The sequence below is a fragment of the Eriocheir sinensis genome, chromosome 49, assembly GCF_024679095.1.
Source record: "Eriocheir sinensis breed Jianghai 21 chromosome 49, ASM2467909v1, whole genome shotgun sequence".
In the NCBI taxonomy this organism is placed as follows: domain Eukaryota; kingdom Metazoa; phylum Arthropoda; class Malacostraca; order Decapoda; family Varunidae; genus Eriocheir; species Eriocheir sinensis.
Genome location: NC_066557.1, coordinates 415,944 through 435,052, shown reverse-complemented (window position 1 = coordinate 435,052; position 19,109 = coordinate 415,944). Strand labels below are relative to the sequence as shown.

The following is a 19,109-nucleotide window of genomic DNA, read 5'->3' as shown; positions in this document are numbered from 1 at the left end:
CTGCAGGTGCGCCGTGTGAGTCCATTTGCATGGTACATCTGGTGGCCACCCATACAATATCGCGTATAAATGAAAAAAATGTGTAATTTAACATTTTATTTTGATTTTGGACCCCGTGATTTAAAAACGCGTAAAACCAAACTCGCGCAAATCGAGAGTTACCTGTATGTGTGTGTGTGTATGTGTGTGTTTGTGTTGGGTAGTGGGTTGAGTGGTAGCGTGCTGGGCCCATTCACCGCGTGATGGACATCGCGGGTTCGAATCCTCACGCTACCACCTCGGATGTTTTAGTCACCGCCGAGTGGCTTAAAAACTACCACATGCTGTCCTGAAGACCACCATCAACCCGGACTCTATAGGAAACCGTCCAAGTGAATCAAGAAGGAGTTTCTGGGGACAGTACATCCAACTCCACATTTTTTTTCCACAATCACATCGAACTCCATAACCTTTCTCCACTACAAACATCGGACTCAACAATAATATTCTTCTCCATAATAACATTGAAATCCACAATTTTCCTCCACACCAAGCATCTAACTTCACAATTCTCCCCCAAACCCAACATCGAACTCCATAATAATTCTCCTCCACACCCAGCATCTAACTCCACAATTCTCCTCCACAACTACATCGAACTCTACATTTCTTATCTACACCCAACATCGAATTTAACAGTCTTTCTCCACCTCATCCATCGAACTCCTCAACTTTTCTCCACATCCATCATTGAACTCCATAATAATTCTTCTCCACAACCGTATCAGATTCCACACTTCTTCTCCACACCCAACATCGAGCTATTCTCCTCCACAACTACATCAAACTCAGCACTTCCCTTCCTCAAAACCTCCACAGCCTCTTCGTGTCTTTCAGATCTGGCGGGTTGGTGGCGACGCTTCCTGGCTAGTGAGCAGGTGAACAAAGCAGGGAGTCACCTCTCGCTCCTGGTGCTGCTCGTGGTCTACACCGTGCTGGGAGCCAAGGTACGGTGTTGCCGGTACTCAGCCAGGTGTGTAGAGGTTTGGCAAGGAAGGTATACGCGCCGAGGATGCCTGTTTGTTGTTCAGGAAGCTTTTCAGTCAACTACCAAAGTCTAACAAGCTCTTAAAATACAACAAAATACAAAATAAAGCAGTTACTTTTTTCCTTTCATCATCATCATCATCATTTCATCAACGCCTGCTCCTAGGAGCTCCCACCAGGGGATGGCCACGGCAGAAGAGCTTCCAACTTTCTCTATCCAGACACTCCCTCCTTGCCTGCTCAAAGTTTCTCAAAGATCTTTCCCCCTCTCCCTAACGTACTCTTGTACCCTATCCCTCCATTTCACTGGAGATCGTCCTCTAGCATTCCCTCCCTCTATCTCACCCACATACACCCTTCTGGTCATCTTACTCTCCTCCATTTGCTCCGTGTGGCCAAACCACTTTAAAGTCTATCGCTTCACTTCTTCCACCACTCCACACTTCTTCCCTTCAACCCCGTGACACATTCCAAAACGCTCGTACACACTTTCATTACTCATTCCATCCATTCTACTCACACCACAAGCACTCCTCAAATAACTCATTTCCACTGCCTGCACTCTAGACCTCTGACTTTCATTTCAGGCCCACGTTTCACTTGCATATGTGAGGGTTGGTACTATTATTGTATTTCTCAAATCCCTCTTTACCTCCATGCTCACACTTCTGCCATTCATGATTCGTCCCAAGACCCTACCACCCTTCTTCCTTGCAATGCCCTTTCTCTTATCTCTCTTTCCATACCACCATGCTTACATATAACTGATCCAAGGTACTTAAACTCATTGACCTCCTCCATTTCTTCACCATTCAAAATTATTTTGCATTCTTTTTCACATTCAATTCCCACTTTATATGGGCATACAAAATCTATAACCTCACTTCTACTTCGCTCACAAACCATCACTTTACTTTTGTTGACATTTACTTTCAGCTTTCTCCTATTACAGACACTATCAAAAACACTGGCCAAATTTTGTAGGTCACTTTCATTTTCTGCAATGAGCACCGTTTCATCAGCAAACAGTATCAAATTCAGTACCCACTTCCTTCCCTCATCGAACAGTCTTACTCCAACTTCTCCAACTTTGCCCTTAATTTCTCTAATAACACCATCCATATAAATATTGAATAACCATGGTGACATGACGCACCCTTGTCTTAAGCCCACTTTTATCTCAAAATGTTCACTTGTTTCTCCAGTAATTTTGACACATGCAGATGCATCCTCAAAGAAAGACTTTATTGCACTAAGCAGTTTTCCTTCCACACCATAAATCTTTAAAACATCCCACAATGCAATCCAATCGACTCTGTCATAAGCTTTTTCCAGATCCATGAAGGCAGCGTATAGTTTCTTTCCTTTTGCTATTATTTTTTCTAATACCATCCTGAACGCAAATATCTGATCCACACATCCCCTTCCCTTCCTGAAGCCTCCTTGCTCTTCACTGATTTTCTCTTCTGAAAGTCTTTGCACCCTCTCTATTATGACTTTTCCATATACCTTTCCGGGTATACTCAGGAGACTTATACCTCTATTGCTCCCACATTCCCCTCTCCTGCCCTTCCCCTTGTAAACTGGGACAATGATGTCCAGTCTGCTGGCACCACCCATGCTACTTCACATATCTTGACCATCCATTAACAACTACATCTCCTCCACACTTCAACATTTCTGCTGTGATTCCATCAATTCCTGCTGCCTTTCCATTTTTTAATCTTTTTATTGCCTGATTTACTTCTTCATATGTTATAGTTCTTTCTTTATATACTCCTCCTCTACCTCTACTCAAAACTGTTGCTGTTACAGCTGCTGGACGTCCACCCTCAAAATTCATTAAGTTTTTTTAAATATTCTCTCCATCTCTCTTTCACAGCTTCCCCGTCTTTCGACATCTTTCCATTCTCATCCATAACTTCATTTATTTTACTTGAGGAGATATTTGCTGCATTTCTTTCGTTTTTTACTTCTTTCCAATATGATTTCCTGTTCCCTTTATATTTTTCACTTAGTCTTTTTCCAAAGTCTCCATCAACTCTCTTCTTACTTTCTTTTTTTTTGCTTGTTTTAGTTTCATTTTGCATTCTCTATATTTCTTTTTCCTTTCCCTTTTTACTTGTTGAGCCACATTTCTTTCTTGAGTGTTCTTAAAAAGTTCCCTTTTCTCTTTTACTATCCTCCTTATCTCTTCTGTCCACCGTGAATTTCCTTTTCTTTTTCCATCTCTCACCACTTTCATCCCTAACACTTTTTTTGTTGTAGTTACCATTATTTCTTTACCCAACAAAATGAGCCATCAGCCACCTGACACTGGTTGCCTTAAGTGCGGCCACAAAAGCCCAATAAACATAGCAAAGACAAATGAACTCTTGGTATACCTGAGTTCCTAACGAATTAGGGCACCTGCCACCCCTACATTACCTAGCAAAATGAACCATCAACCACCTTTTTTAAAACGCTGGTTGCCTCAAACGGCCTTCAAAGATAGTAGTGTGAATAATGGCATCGAACACAGACTAAAGGTATTGGAGAAGAATAATGGAGTCCGTGATTGTGAAGAGTTGTGGAGTTCGAAGCAAGTAGTTAATAGAGTTAACTAGTAAGAATAAAAACAAGGGGTCTTGGCAACGATATTCACATTAACATCGTAATAGCAATGTCTTAAAAATGCTGCTTGAAACTTTTCCTATCGTGACCCAGTTGGAAGCCCCTTGACACTACTACGATACCTGTGCCGAAAGTGAAAGTGGAAACACTGTATGGTGCAAGGAGGACAGTTGCAGCTTTCCGGGGTGGAGGGAAGTCACGGATGCAGCAGAAATAGGCCTGATTTTTTTAAACGTCGTATGAGTCTTTATCAACAACACTGTGGCTGAATTGTCTTTCTTGACCAGTTTTTCAAGACGTGGTTATTTTTTTTTTATATCACTTTTTTACGACGGAGTTTGTAATATGTCGACTTGACTCCAACACTTCGAACTAGCCCCGTCCCAAAATTGGAATAAAAAAGTCAAACTAGTCACATAACTGCTGATGAATACGAATACGGCGGTTAAAGATCTGGTTACAGTATTCGGTGTAGGAGTAAAAATGTTACAGTACAAACGAGTGGTATGGGGAAGATGAGTTACAAGCCGTTGGAGGACAGTTATAGAACACCTACTCCACTCTCTACTCTTCACTATCTACTCATGATAATACATCGTAAGTAATGGAAGAGGTAACCTGAGTCTACATGCTTTCATTCCTCTTGCTTATAAACTTGAACATCCCTCCTTCTATGTGCTGTTTTCTTCAATTCTTTCAGAAACTTTTTCAGCAGGACAGTATCAAGACGCCTCTGGACTTGAATTTTATAGGCCTTTCTTGCTATCTTTTGTTTTCCTTTGAACAGCAGTATTTTGCGGGCATTATTCATATATGTTTTAGTCCATCTTTACCGTAAACAAAAACATAGTGATAGATTAACCACTCTAACGGCGACACATTGTAAGACATTCCTGGCGCTGCAGATCTTCCAGGTGTTGGAGTACGATGCAGAGGTGACGAGGCAGGAGGAGGCGAAGGTGGCGCTGCAGGAGGCCCGACAGGAGTTCCTTACGCGTGTGTTGAGCATGGGCGGCGGCGGGGACCAGGGCTGGGAGAACGAACCGGGGCAGCCTGAAGACAGCCCCACCACGCCAAGCCCTCTCCTGTATGACAGTGGGTATTGCTATGTCCGCACAAAAGCCTGAAAAAGCATTCGGAGTATTTGATGTTCATGTTGATGAGGTTTACTTAGGAGATCTCATCTAAGGCACCCAAACTATGAGTGTTAATACAGATGGCTTCTTTCAGGGACTTTCAACTATATATTGTTACTTCAACTAATATTGTAAGTCTAGGCTGGGTTCACACGAGCCACTTTTAGTGTTCAGTGACCGCCACAAAGTGGCGACCACAAAAAATGGTCGCCACGAAAAGTGGTGGGTAGGTGCACCATGCACACGAGCCACTCGGTGGCAGCCACTAATGAGGTCAGCACGTGGCGTTATGGATCTCGTAGAGGCAGCAGCTGTCTGTGCTCTCTTGGCAAAAAGCGCTGAAGAAAGTACTGCCATGGGTTCACCCCATATATACTTAGCAACAGACTACTGCTTGTAGCATTCCACACATTATTTACAGAGCCAAAACAACACGATAATTTTTGTACTCCTTCAGGCGGTCACAGGATAGGTTTAATCATCTTATGACAATAATTGGTCCACGTATAACACGGCAGGACATCAACATGAGGAAGTGTGTGCCAGTAGAAGAGAGACTTGCGGTAATTTTAATATAAGACTGAACATGAAGAATATTAAGTCACATTACTAAGGATTTCAGAGGCTGTGCGGCCTCGTTTTTGGGGAATAATATCGTAACGAACAATCGTATCGGTACGAGATTTTGCGACAGTGTATTTCACACACTGCCTTAATTTTTAAGGGTATCGCCAACCGCCACAAGTAGAGAATAAAGGCACTTGTCCCTATACCAAGAGGGTAAAGTCATCAGTGTCAGGCAAAGATACGAACACAACTACCAGAGGCTCCGCCCACCTTGTTCCTCTTCCCTCCATCTCCGCCTCCTCTCTCTCTCTCTCTCTCTCTCGCTCTCTCTCTCTCTCATGTAGCTTCGTAACTATAATGAATGAAAGGCATGCATTAATTGTAGTGGCGTTATATACTCTTTCTAATACTGATAGGCATCCTTTAAATAAAGTTGAGAGTAGGGTAACGTGTTACTTACATAGCCTAATTACCTCCGTAACTATTGGTAGCGTAGTGGTTTGGTGGTTTATGGTGTACGTTTTCGTAGGGCTATTGTATAGCATGTACCTACTGATAAAAGTAATGGTGCTCTTATCGCCAAATTATAGTGGTGCTATTAATTTTATTGTCAGGGAAGAGCTGAAAGTATGGTAACGGGAAGAATTGCGAAGGTATAAAATGTTTGAGGTAGGTAGTACTAAAAGTGAATCACTGAGTGTGGATGAGGGACACTGGGTTATGAGGCTTATATTAAGGAACTTTATACAATATAGTGATGGCAAGGACACTCTTGGTTTACTAAGGATACAAACAAGAATATTCAAGACTTTAATCTTCTTCACAACTTAACACTAAATCCCCATCATCATCACTGTCACAGTCAAGGTTAATAACGAGAGGATCGACACTTTCATGGATATTATCCGTTGTCCAGTAGTCGTCCTCAAAGCGTCGTGATCGCCGAACCGCACCTTCCCACACCTCGGCTGTGACAGAAAGTCTGGCAAATACAAGCGAGCAATCGTTCTACCATCAATCATGGTAGTCATCATTTACCACCTCACCCTACTCTCACATGTCATTACGTCCACGGCCCAGATGTGTATCACTATGCTCAAAATTAAAGTCCCAGTATCACATCAAGCATGCCTTAATTGAAAAAAAAAATCATTCTCGAGTATGTATGTATCTTCCAGAGAGAGAGAGAGAGAGAGAGAGAGATTGAGGGAGAAGGGAGGAGGCGGGAGATGGAGGGAAGAGGAACAAGGTGGGCGGAGCCTCTGGTAGTTGTGTTCGTATCTTTGCCTGACACTGATGACTTTACCCTCTTGGTATAGGGACAAGTGCCTTTATTCTCTACTTGTGGCGGTTGGCGATACCCTTAAAAATTAAGGCAGTGTGTGAAATACACTGTCGCAAAATCTCGTACCGATACGATTGTTCGTTACGATATTATTCCCAAAAAACGAGGCCGCACAGCCTCTGAAATCCTTAGTAGATGTAATTTATTGACATAATTCAGCAGTCTTTGCGGTTACATAACATTTTCCCCTTTCTACTTCCGGGTAAATAAAACTGCCACATTCAGTAATAAATCCACACCAGAATCAATTAATATGCAAAACTGTGAAACGAAATGAAACATTACTTCTGAAAGCATATAAGAGCTTATCCATTATATCCTGAACACAAGTTATGCGTGAAGGTCATACTTATACATCATTATGACAGTTAAAATTCAGGTGTTCAAGTGTCAAGACAGAGGGAAAGCGGCGGGTGGCAGGGTGGTGGTCACCGATAGTGGCTCGTGTGCACGCTGCCATTTGAAACAACGGTATCTATCCCTGGCCACAGTGGCGTGGTCGGCAAATGGCTCCGCCCGCCACTACTCGCCACTGTTTTGTGGTGACCACAAAAAAGTGGCCCGTGTGCATGCACCCATAGATATGTGTGTGTTCTATTTTGACCATTTTTTTGTGGCGGCCACTGACCACTAAAAAGTGGCTCGTGTGAATCCAGCCTTAGTGTACTGAGGAGTTGGATTCCCCTAAAATGGGTTAAAGTTACGAACGAAACCTTTGTCTCGGTTCTAATTCCAATACGTACTAAGTGACTGATGTTCAATTACAAGCTCTCAAAAGTCAGCGTTTTCCAGTCCATAAAATTATGTTTGAGCTAGATCTATTAATAACGAAACCGCCTGAACTGGTCGCTCCCCTCAACTTAAAGGTATAGTTTCTTTAGGAGTTACTCATCTATTATCATTTCGACTACTTAATGTTGATGACGTGAGGTGGTGGTGAGTGCAGGTGACAAGCATGAATTCATTGTCAGGTGATTATCCGGTGACGGAGGAGGAGGTGCGGGAGCTGGTGTCGGGGTGGCTGGAGCAGTACGAGGGCGCCGCGGAGGCCAGTCAGGGGAGCGGCGTGTCCCTGGTTGGGCAGGAAGCAGAACGCCGCTGGAACTACCCTCAGTCTGTGTTCTTCGTCGCCACTGTCCTTACTACTATCGGTGAGTTGAGCTTCTGTGGCGGCAGTTAAGGCAGCCAGCGTTAGTAAATGAAGGTGGCTGGTGGTTATTTTAGTTAGGTAATGAAAGGGAAGTGCCTGGGGCTTCATTTTCGTTGATTCTGAAGTACCAAGATTTAATTTGTATTCGTTGTGCTTGATAGACTTTTCCGAGTGTATTTAAGGTGGTTAAGTGGTTGGTAGTTATTTTTATTAGGTAATTAAAGGGAGTAGCAAGTATACCAAGAGTTAATACATACTCCTTGTGTGGCGGCAGTTAAGGCAGCCAGTGTTAGTGAACGAAGGTGGCTGGTGGTTCATTTTGTCAGGTATTAACGCAACCAGTGTTTTTAAGGAAAAGTGCAATGAAGGGACTGTGACAGGTGCTCCCTTTTGTTATGTACTGAGATTATAACAAGTGGTAATTTGCATTCTTTGGTTTTGTTAAACTTAAAGCCACCAGCGTTGTTAAAGGAAGGTGGCTAATGGTTCATTTAGTCTGGAAATGAAAGGGAATTGGCAGGTGCTTCATTTTGTTTCTCAGTGTAAGGCTTAGAGATTGCGAGAGCTACGTTCGCCTCCAATGCCGAAGGTCGAGAGCTACGTTCGCCTCCAATGCCGAAGGTTCAGGATAGAACATGATAGGTATCTCAGGAAGTGGGAAGGCAAACACTTGCTAACTTAACATTAGGTTTATTAAATAAGTTAATAACACTGACATAACTCCTCCAACACGTACAGTAATCTAACCGTCTAGCATCCTCTCCACTCTCAATGATACTACCTAAATAGTAATCACACTACAGGCAGCTAAGAAAAGAGCACGAATAAACACGGGAGAGGAATGATAGAGGAGGTTAGACTTATCTGGTGCGGAGTCGTATACACGGAAGTCGATCAGGACAACCGAGGAACACTGTGCACACATCACCACAAAGGCGTAACAAACATCAATAATGAACTCCCCCAAACACGTAACAGTGATATAACCGTCTATTAAACCTCACCATAGTAGTTAAAGTATAGCAACAACACAGCCTTTAGGCCAACACTGTGGGGAGGTTAAATAGAACAGGTTAAAGATCACCTGGTGTGGGGTCGTGACAGTAGCACAGATGTAACGTAGCACAGCTCAAGACGAGACTGGAGGCGGCAGGATAAGAGTTCCGTCCCCTCTCTAAACAACGGCTTGAACAGGCAGAGAGAGAATCACTTCAGCCCACGAAAGTGATGTCTTCTAAATGAGGACCTCAGCGGAGTGGAGTAGATGTATGTTGCCGGCAGAAGGCTGGAGGTCACTGAGGATATTAACAACCCTTGATCAGTCAACAACACCGATTCTCCTCGCGGGTTCGAAGCGTGCATCGGCAACTCACGTGAAGCATCACGCGTGGATAAATGGTAGTTACGGTGGCGTGATGTTCCTACGCACACAGAAACACACACACACATTTATGTGAGGTTTGCTGGCGGCCCTTACACTCAGGTATTTTTTTTTTACAAAGACAGCTCAAGGGCACAAAAAAAGGAAAATAATAAAAAAAGCCCGCTACTTGCTGCTCCTAAAAAGAATCCAAAGAGGTGGCCGAAAGAGGGGTCAATTTCGGGAGGAGAGATGTCGTGATACCCTCCTCTTGAAAGAGTTCAAGTCGTAGGCAGGAGGAAATACAGATGAAGGAAGATTGTTCCAGAGTTTACCAGCGTGAGGGATGGAAGAGTGAAGATGCTGGTTTACTCGTGCGTAAGGGATTTGGACAGTCAAGGGATGAGCTTTAGTAGAAACTCGCGTGCAGCGTGGCCGCGGGAGGGGGGAGATATGCAGTTAGCAAGTTCAGAAGAGCGGTCAGCGTGAAAATATCGATAGAAGATAGAAAGAGGCAACATGGCGGCGGAATTTAAGAGGTAGAAGACTATATTAGTAAGAGGAGGAGAGCTGATGAGACGAAGAGCCTTAGACTCCACTCTGTCCAAGAGAACTGTGTGAGTGGAGCCCCCCCACACGTGAGAGGCATACTCCATACGAGGGCAGACAAGGCCCGTGTAGTGAGTGAGAGTGACAGTGGGAGAGACAGGACGTGTGTTGCGTCTGTGCGGACTTTTCAGGCGCTAAGTGGATTGCATGCTGTTTGTGCCCTAATAGCCTCTTCCATTTAGCGTAACCCGTTTCTGGGTCATGATCTGTAGAGTCCCTTGATAGATAGAGTCCCGCAGCCTAAGATTTGGACGCCATTATTGGTCCTGTTTTCGCCGCGAGACCGTGTGCTAGTGTTTGAAAAGCGCGGCGAAAACACAGGGCTAATAATGGCGTCCAAATCTTAGGTTGTCGGGACTCTATGAGGGACTCTACAGATCACGACCCAGAAACGGGTTACGCTAAATGGAAGAGGCTATAAGACGTGTCATGTGAAGTGTGCTCATCTGACAGGGGTGAAGCAGGATAATATACCCAAAATAAACTGGATGTGTCCGCCATGCTTACACAAGGCATCTTTAACAACCAACATTGTGGAAAAATTGGATGAATTTAAGCAAGAATTATCCAAAGAAATATTAGTTGTGAAAGATGAAGTTGAAACTCGGACACCCAGTGTGAAAGAGAGGTTGGGCGAGGTGGCGGACGTGCTTTGTGCTGACAAGACAGAGTCGGCTGGCGCCTGCTGGGCTGATATAGCAAAAAGGAGGAGGAAGAAGCACCTGCTTGTCGTGAAGGCCTCTGATCAAGATAAAAAGGCTACCGAGATGAAAAATGAAGTTTCCTAGGCATTACAATTAAGGCATTCAGATCACTGATTCAAGATTCACGAATGGAGGTAACATTGTCATGAAATTTGATGATGAGAAAACAAGGAATGAACATAGCTGGGCGTTATCGCGATAAGTTATCGCGATACTTTATCGCTGATAACAAAATCGGGTTATCGGCCATCCGCTACTTATTTATACATATATCGGTATCTTCGTTACTTCTGTAACTAAACGAACGATAATCGCTACTTTTTTCCGCCTTTCAGAAAAAAACGTTGTCTCCTCCTTACTGCGCATGCGTGGCCCGGGCGCCCGGCGTTGTACGAAAAAAACTTCGGGGTATGAAATATCTTTGGTGAAGAGATTTCATACTTAGATCATCAACATTAAAACACTAGATTATTTTTTTTATGTTAGATTAAAAAATCACTATATCAAAGAGAAAAATAATTTAACTTTGCCCCCGAAACGATTATTCACTGCCTGAAATTTGTGATCCCGTTGTAAAGAGCGCAAACAGAGACCAGCGGCTTGTGTTAGCACGTGGCGGCGTGGCGCGTGGCCTCTCAGCTGCGTCTCGAGTGACGGAGTGAGTGCCAGTGTTCCGGTTCCCAGTGCTTCAGTGCTTCTTTACTGAAGTGACTGTTAAAGTGTTAATGGTGATAAGTAAGAATAACTGAATAAGTAGTAATGGGCCAGTTCACGAGAGACAAGTGTTTGTAAACAAAAGCGCCAGCTTTTGACGGTTGGGACGCCAAATAACACAACACCGGTTCTGGCGTTTCTAGTATTACCGTCCACATGTACGTGTCAACGTGTGGTTTTCAGGTTTTGTAAGTTTTCTAAAATACAGATAATGAAAATTCGAATTCATCTATATTTTTCTATTTGAAATATCAGCATAGTATCATTTTCGCCTATCGGACTTATCGCTACCTAGTATCGGAATTGTGGATTTATATCGGGTATCGGTTATCGCCTATATTTATGTCTCCAGTTAACAAATATCGGTTATCACCGATAAGGTTTTCCATTATCAGTTATCGGATATCGGGAATAAGGTTTTCTGTTATCGTGCCCAGCTATGGGAATGAAGCAGCTCAGGAATTTGAAAATATAAAGCAAGTTAGCACAAAAAGTGTGGGAAAATTATGGCCAAAGATCATGATCTGCAATGTGCATAAGGTGCGCTTTAAAGCCAAGAATAGGAAATATCCCCTTAAAATTCGATTTTCTGTTTTTCGCAATTCTACCTTGGTCTATCTTCATGGGTAGCTGTTCTAAAATGTCTTAGCGGTACGATGCCTGTTTCCACAGGAAATTAGTCATTATTTGACACTATCTCAGGCCTGGAGTGTTGATAGGCAGAGACGAAAGAGTTTGACCAGACAGGGTGTCAGCACGGAAGCACAGTTTTTAAGGACAATAGGAGGCACTCCATCAGGTCCATAAGCCTTCTGAGAGTTGAGGCCAGAGAGGGCATAGAAAACATCATTCTTAAGAATCTTAATAACAGGCATGAAGGAGTCAGAGGGGGGATGAGTAGGAGGAATATGCCCAGAATCGTCCAGAGTGGAGTTGTTACAGAAAGTTTGAGTGAAGAGTTCAGCCTTAGAAATAGATGAGACGGCAGTGCTGCCGTCAGGGTTAAGAAGAGGCGGGAAAGAGGAAGAAGTGAAATTGGAGGAGATATTTTTGGCTAAGTGCCAGAAGTCTCTGGAAGAATTAGAGAAAGCAAGGTGTTGACATTTGCTATGGATAAAGGAGTTTTTGGTAAGTCGAAGAATAGATTTATCACGATTCCGGGCGGAAATGTAAAGATCATGGTTGGCGGGAGTACGAAGGTTCTGGTACCTTTTGTGAGCTGCCTCTCTATCTTTGATAGCACGAGAACAAACGTGATTAATCAAGGCTTTTTAGCATGGGGAGTAGTGAAAGTACGTGGAATGTATGCCTCCATTCCAGAGACAATCACCTCTGTGATGCGCTGGGCACACACAGAGGGGTCTCTCTACTGGAAGCAGTAATCATTCCACGGGAAATCGGAAAAGTACATCCTCAGGTCGTCCCACCGAGCTGAAGCAAGATACCAGAAGCATCGCCTCTTCGGTGGGTCCTGAGGATGTACAGGAGCGATAGGACAGGATACAGAAATAAGGTTATGATCAGAGGAGCGCAACGGAGAGAACAGTTTGACAAAGTAAGCAGAAGGGTTAGAGGTAAGGAAGAGGTCTAGTATGTTGGGCCTGTCTCCAAGATGGTCGGGAATACATGTAGGGTGCTGAACCAACTAACTGTTCAAGATCGTTGTAGGCTTGTTCACCAGGCTGGTCAGTGAAAGAGAATGAAAGCCAAAGCTGGTGGTGAACATTGAAATCTCCCAAAATGGAGATTTCAGCGAAGGGAGAATGGGTGTGATGTGCTCCACTTTAGAGTTCTAATAGTCAAAGAATTTTACATAGTTAGTAGAGTTAGGTGAGAGATAAACAGCACAGATGTATTTAGTAATAGAATGACAATGAAGTCTTAGCCAGATGGTGGAGAATTCTGAAGAGTCAAGGTCATGGGCACGAGAGCAAGTGATGTCGTTGCGCACGTAGGCGCAACTTCCAGCTTTGGATTGAAATTTAGGATAGAGATAATAGGAGGGAACAGAATAGAGATTGCTGTCAGTAGCCTTAGAAACTTGTGTTTCGGTGAGGGAAAAAAGGTGAGGTTTAGAGGAGGAGAGATGGTGTTCTACAGAATGAAAATTAGAACGAAAACCGCGAATGTTGCAGAAATTGATAAGAAAGAGGTTCGAGGAGTTATCAAGACACCTCTCAAGTCGACAGCCAGAAGGGGAGTCCTTCCTTGGGGAATTTGTGGTCCCCCCAGGCGGGGACTCCGAGGCATGGTGATGGTTCGCCACTTTGTTTTTTGAATTTTGGAAAAGGTGTGTATGTTGTGTGAATGTTGTGTCGTGTTTATAGAGAGAGGATCTGTCTTTAGAGAGCATGCTGAACTACTCTCTGGTGTTGATGAGACAATAGGGAAACGGTTAGTGGGTAGGTATGCGGGTGAATTGTTTTCACCTCAGGGAACTAGACGTCCCTACCCTGCATAGTCTCAGGTCACCCTTGGACAAGTTGTAATACCTGATCTGTCTCCCGTGCCAGGGTCACGGTGAAGCCTCTGGGCAGCAGCAGTGGTGGATTGGACTGCAGGCAGAGGATCTCTTTACGAGACAATGGCTTGAGCTCCAGGGTCCTAGTCAGCTGGACCCTGCCTAATTATTTAGGCCTGCGGTGTAGAGGAGTGTGGCGACCTCTACACTAAAAAGCCTCCCTGGGAACCAGTTGTCGGTGTGAGCTCCCCGTCCCTCCCCTCTATCGACGGTACTCCCATCCCTATTCTGCATAACAGCTGGTTCTTGTTTTCTCCTGAAAGAGATGTCTTCCGTGGGCCATTTGAGGTTGTACCTCCAGGCTTCTAGGTGGAGTTTCTGAGGATTTTTCTTATACTCAAGGAATATTTCAGTCTTTTGGTCTCTCAGGAAGGGCGTCTGATAGTCTCTAGAGTTGGTGGAAAACACCTGGTGACAGGTGCCACTGGCGAGGCCTCGAAAGGGTCGCAGAGTTGGGTTAGACGTTTCGGAAAGTGGGAACGAATTGCTGGTTCCTCTCCTCCCTTGCCAGCTCTGCTCTGTGTGACTACGCCGGCCCCGTTCTATGGGACAAAACTTCGAGGACAATAGCTGAAAAGCGCCGGGTTGTGAAAGTCTCTCTCGTGACCGAGGCTCAGGACAAGCGATTGGTCTTTGAGGCGTTTTCAAGACCCTGTGGGAGCGAACTCCCAGTGTTGGAGGCATCTAACACAGCAGTATCTGATTTCCATGCACATTTTTTTATACAATTCAATTGATGGTCACAATTTAAGTTATTTCGAAAGCGCTTTTAACATTTGTCCAAACTGTAAACTCGCTTAAATTTCTAACAATGCCTTCGAACCTTAAGTGTGACGTCTGTCCCGGACGTTTTGCAGCTCAGTTCTTCCAGCTGAGTAAAACTTGCCGCCTCTGCGTTCAAAGATTACATCTTCAGAAGGCTGTGACTGAATGGAAAGTCAAGCACAATGATCTTGAAAAGAAATTTGTAGCCCTTCAGGAATTTGTTTTAACTAATGTGGCAGTGACTCCACCATCGATGGTGAAGAGGCCCTCCACCGAGACTGTGCCCTCTCCAGACGACCCTCCTGCTTCACGGGAGGACGTGTTACCTGCCTCACAGGTTGACTCCCAGCCTGCCTCACAGGATAACCCCCAGCCTGCCTCACAGGCTAACCCCCAGCCTGCCTCACAGGCTAACCCCCGGCCTGCCTCACAGGACAACCGCCAGCCTGCCTCACAGGCTGACCCCCAGCCTGCCTCACAGGCTAACCCCCAGCCTGCTTCACAGGCTAACTCCCAGCCTGCCTCACAGGACAACTTCCAGCCTGCCCCACTTAACGCTTCTCTTCCTGCTTCACAGGATGTCGGGTTCCAACCTGTAAGGAATGGAGCCAAACCGAAGCAGGCAACCAAGGATTTACTGACCCCCACTACCTTCAATAGGTTCCAGGTGCTGGCAGACACCATGGAGGATGAGTTCGAGACTCGCCTAGTTGGGGACTCCATGGTGCGTGGCCAGCTGGTTGAGTTCTGTGGTGGTTCATCAAACGGCCGCAGAAAACGTTACTGCTATCCAGGTGCCAGACTGGACGACATCACCGCAGCGTGCGATGATGTCACGAAAAATGCCGACCGAAACACCCTCTTTGTCATTCACGCGGGGACGAATGACGTACAGACAACCCTTTCTGAGGAACTGCTTGAGAAATACCGCCGCATGATCAAGCAGTATAAACGTAAAACGGATGCCAGTAACATCATAATCTCAGGAATCCTCCCGAGGGTCGGCGCCGAATCTAGCTTTTACAGTAAGGCCTTCAGCACAAACAACAGACTTCAGTCCCTTTGCTCGCAAGAAAACGTCCAGTTCGCTAACTTGTGGAACAATTTTTACTACGATTCGGACTTGTTCCTTGCTGATGGCATTCACTTAAACCCTGTTGGAACAGCCCGTTTCGGGAGGCTGCTCTGTGACCAAGTGGCTCTTCGAAAGCCAAAAAACGCGGAGGCGAGAACACCAGCAGCTCCATCGTAAGGGAGCACTCAACCCACAAAACCCCCGACTCGAATCACATTAAAGCTTGCTATGTAAACGCTCGTAGCCTACGTAACAAATTTGAAGACTTAGAAGTCCTCGCAGCTACAAATCATTATCACATCATCGGAGTCACAGAATCTTGGATAGACACTTCAAATAGAGATTTCATTACGGAATATAGATTACCGGGTTATACCATCTTTAGTCATGAAAGAGAGAACAGACAGGGTGGAGGCGTTATCTTTTATATCCAAAACTCTCTCCATCCAGTATCCGTGAAAACAGATATTATAACCAACGTAGACACGGTCTTCATTGAAATTAAAAATAAATCTCGTAAAATAGTAATTGGACTTATCTACAGACCGCCATGGCAGACTCTTGATATCGACCACGCATTAACACTTCGGTCGTCATTATGTAATAGGAATAATTCATTTGCGCACATCTATTCCTACATGCGACACACACACACACACACACACACACACACACACACACACACACACACACACACACACACACACACACACACACACACACACACACACACACACACACACACATATTTCCCTCCCCCTAAGTGAATTATTATTAGAAACAAGTAGCAGTTGCGAGGCAGTAATTGTTGGGGACTTTAACTTGCCAGTGAAAAGATGGTGTGAACTGTTGAACTGTCATACAGGGCTCGACCTGTGCACAAATTTACTAGAAAGTGATTTACATCAACACGTTCAAGAACCGACTCGGGAAAAATAATATACTTGACCTTATCTTTTCAACGACAGCTGATCTAGTTAACGAAGTAAATGTTGGTCCAATTTTTAGTTCTAGGGATCACCGAACAATCACATTCAGCATCAATATGAAAGAAAGTAAAGTAACTCCTAGCAAAGAAAAGGTACCTGATAATCAGAGAGCGAATTTCGTAAGACTCCGATCAATTCTAAATAATTCTGACTGGACTGAAATCACGGCGGAAACAGATATTGATAAATCTTGGGGGGCCTTCACCACAATATTGAACAATGCCATAAGCATATGCGTACCCTATCGTAACAGACATTCAGCTTCTAAGAAGAAACCCAAATGGTGGAATAACGAAATTCAAAATAGCCTGTCTCTTAAAAAATGCGTATACAGTAGATACATATCAACTCAGAGCGAGGCTGACAAACTAGAGTTGGACAGAATTCGCCGCGAAACCAAGAAATTAATAAAACGAAGCAAGAAAAATCTTAAAGAATATTTTGCGGAAACAAGTAAATCTAATCCTAAAGAATTTTTTTAGCTATGTAAATAATAAAAAGTCACTCACTTGTGGTATCGGACCGCTTGCTAATGAAAATGGTAACCACACGAACGATGAAAATGAAATGGCTACAATCCTAAATAACTTTTTCGCATCCGTATTTACCGACGAAGATAGTTTATCACCTCAACCGCCGGAGGTTAGAAGGGCCGAAAAGATATTAAGTGGCGTGCTCATCGTAGAAAGTGACATTTTACGCACAATTAAAAAGATTAAAGTAAGCAAAGCTCCTGGTCCAGACAAAATTACCCCTAGGGTCTTAAAAGAAATCAAACATCAAATTTGTAAACCGCTCTCCATCATATTCAATAAATCTTTAACAGCTGGAAAAGTTCCGTCAGATTGGAAACTTGCAAATGTCACACCAATTTTCAAAAAGGGGGACAAGTCTCATCCAGGAAACTATCGACCAATTAGCCTGACATCGATTGTTTGTAAGTTAGTGGAGACTACCATTCGCGACAATATGGTGAAATTCTTCGAAGAAAATAATATAATAAATAATTCGCAACATGGCTTCCGTAGTAAACGTTCGTGTTTGACTAACTTACTTGATTTTTTTCACTATATTTTTGAGGTGTTCGATGAAAGCAGATCAGTAGATATCATATATCTGGATTTTCAAAAGGCATTTGATAAGGTCCCCCACCAACGATTGCTCAGCAAACTACTGGCGCACGGTATCTCGGGTAACATTCACAATTGGCTTGCGGACTGGCTCTCTGAGCGGAAACAGAGAGTAGTTCTAAACGGTGTTACATCTAACTGGCTCGATGTCAAAAGCGGCGTACCTCAAGGATCAGTGCTTGGCCCCATGCTCTTCTTAATTTATGTTAATGATATCGATGATGAGCTCACTTGCAAAGTATCAATTTGCTGATGACACAAAAATTGCTAGTAAAGTAACTGCGACACTCGACGAAGAAGCTTTACAATCAGATCTAGATCGACTTGCACGTTGGGCCAATCAATGGCAAATGAAATTTAACGTTGACAAATGTAAAGTGTTGCACATCGGAAAAAATAACAATCGCGTTCGGTACGTAATGAATGGCCAACAACTTTCTGCAGTAAGTAAAGAAAAGGATCTTGGAATCACTATATCAAGCGATTTAAAGCCCGGTCAGCATTGTTCAGAGGTAGTTAAAACTGCAAACAAATTGGTTGGCTTCATCGGACGAGTCTTTAATAATAAATCGGAAAAAGTAATATCAAAACTGTATAATTCGTTGGTTCGACCCCGTCTAGAGTACTGTGTACAGTTTTGGTCTCCCTACTACAGAAAAGACATAGAAAAGTTGGAACGGGTTCAACGAAGAGTAACAAAGATGATTCCTAGGTTGAGAAATTTATCATATGAACAAAGGCTTAAAGAAGTAAATTTATTCAGCCTTTCAAAACGAAGAATGCGAGGCGATCTAATAGAAGTGTTTAAAATGCTTAAAGGATTCAGTGATATTAATGCGGAAGATTACTTTACAATTGATCGATCAAATAGAACAAGAAGAAATCACAATTTGAAGATAAGTGGTAAAAGATTCTCATCGCATGAAGCTAAACACTTCTTCTTCAATCGAGTTGTTAATGTTTGGAACTCTCTACCTTGTGATGTCGTTGATAGTACAACAGTTACGGCCTTCAAGAATAGATTAGACAAGTGTTTTGAATCCAACCAGCAACTAAGATATTACTCATTGTCGTAATAACGTTAAGTTCTTTCGAATACTGGTGTCCTTGTCCGCTTTTATCGCCCGGTTATTGGTAGCAGTAATGGTAGTTCTTTCCTCTTTCCTACATAATTTCCATGCAGTTTTTCCATCCTGCATGGTTCTTTTTCCTTCTGGAGGGATGGGGGGGTGGGGAGGAGCCTTCGCCTTTGCTGTCCTTCATCTTCCACCTTTGATTACATAGTTAGTGTAGCTTGTCACAAACAACCTCGTAAGGACCAGCAGGTCTGCTGTTGTTTGTTCTTCCTTTGTGTTCCTTTGTGACATGGGAAGGGTCTTTGGAGGGCTTCAGCACCCTCCTCGCT

At 43.8% G+C, this 19,109-nt stretch overlaps 1 protein-coding gene across 1 annotated transcript in view; it reads left to right on the top strand.

The window, feature by feature from the left end:
• The first annotated feature begins 574 nt into the window (after positions 1–574).
• Positions 575–19,109, top strand: part of LOC126981688 (potassium channel subfamily K member 15-like) — a 30,557-nt gene continuing 12,022 nt past the window's right edge. The window contains exons 1-3 of the mRNA XM_050833108.1: positions 575–986; positions 4,545–4,734; positions 7,659–7,838. Of these exons, the coding sequence (XP_050689065.1) occupies positions 4,647–4,734; positions 7,659–7,838 (268 nt within the window). The 5' untranslated portion in view covers positions 575–986; positions 4,545–4,646. The remainder of the gene's footprint in view (positions 987–4,544; positions 4,735–7,658; positions 7,839–19,109) is intronic.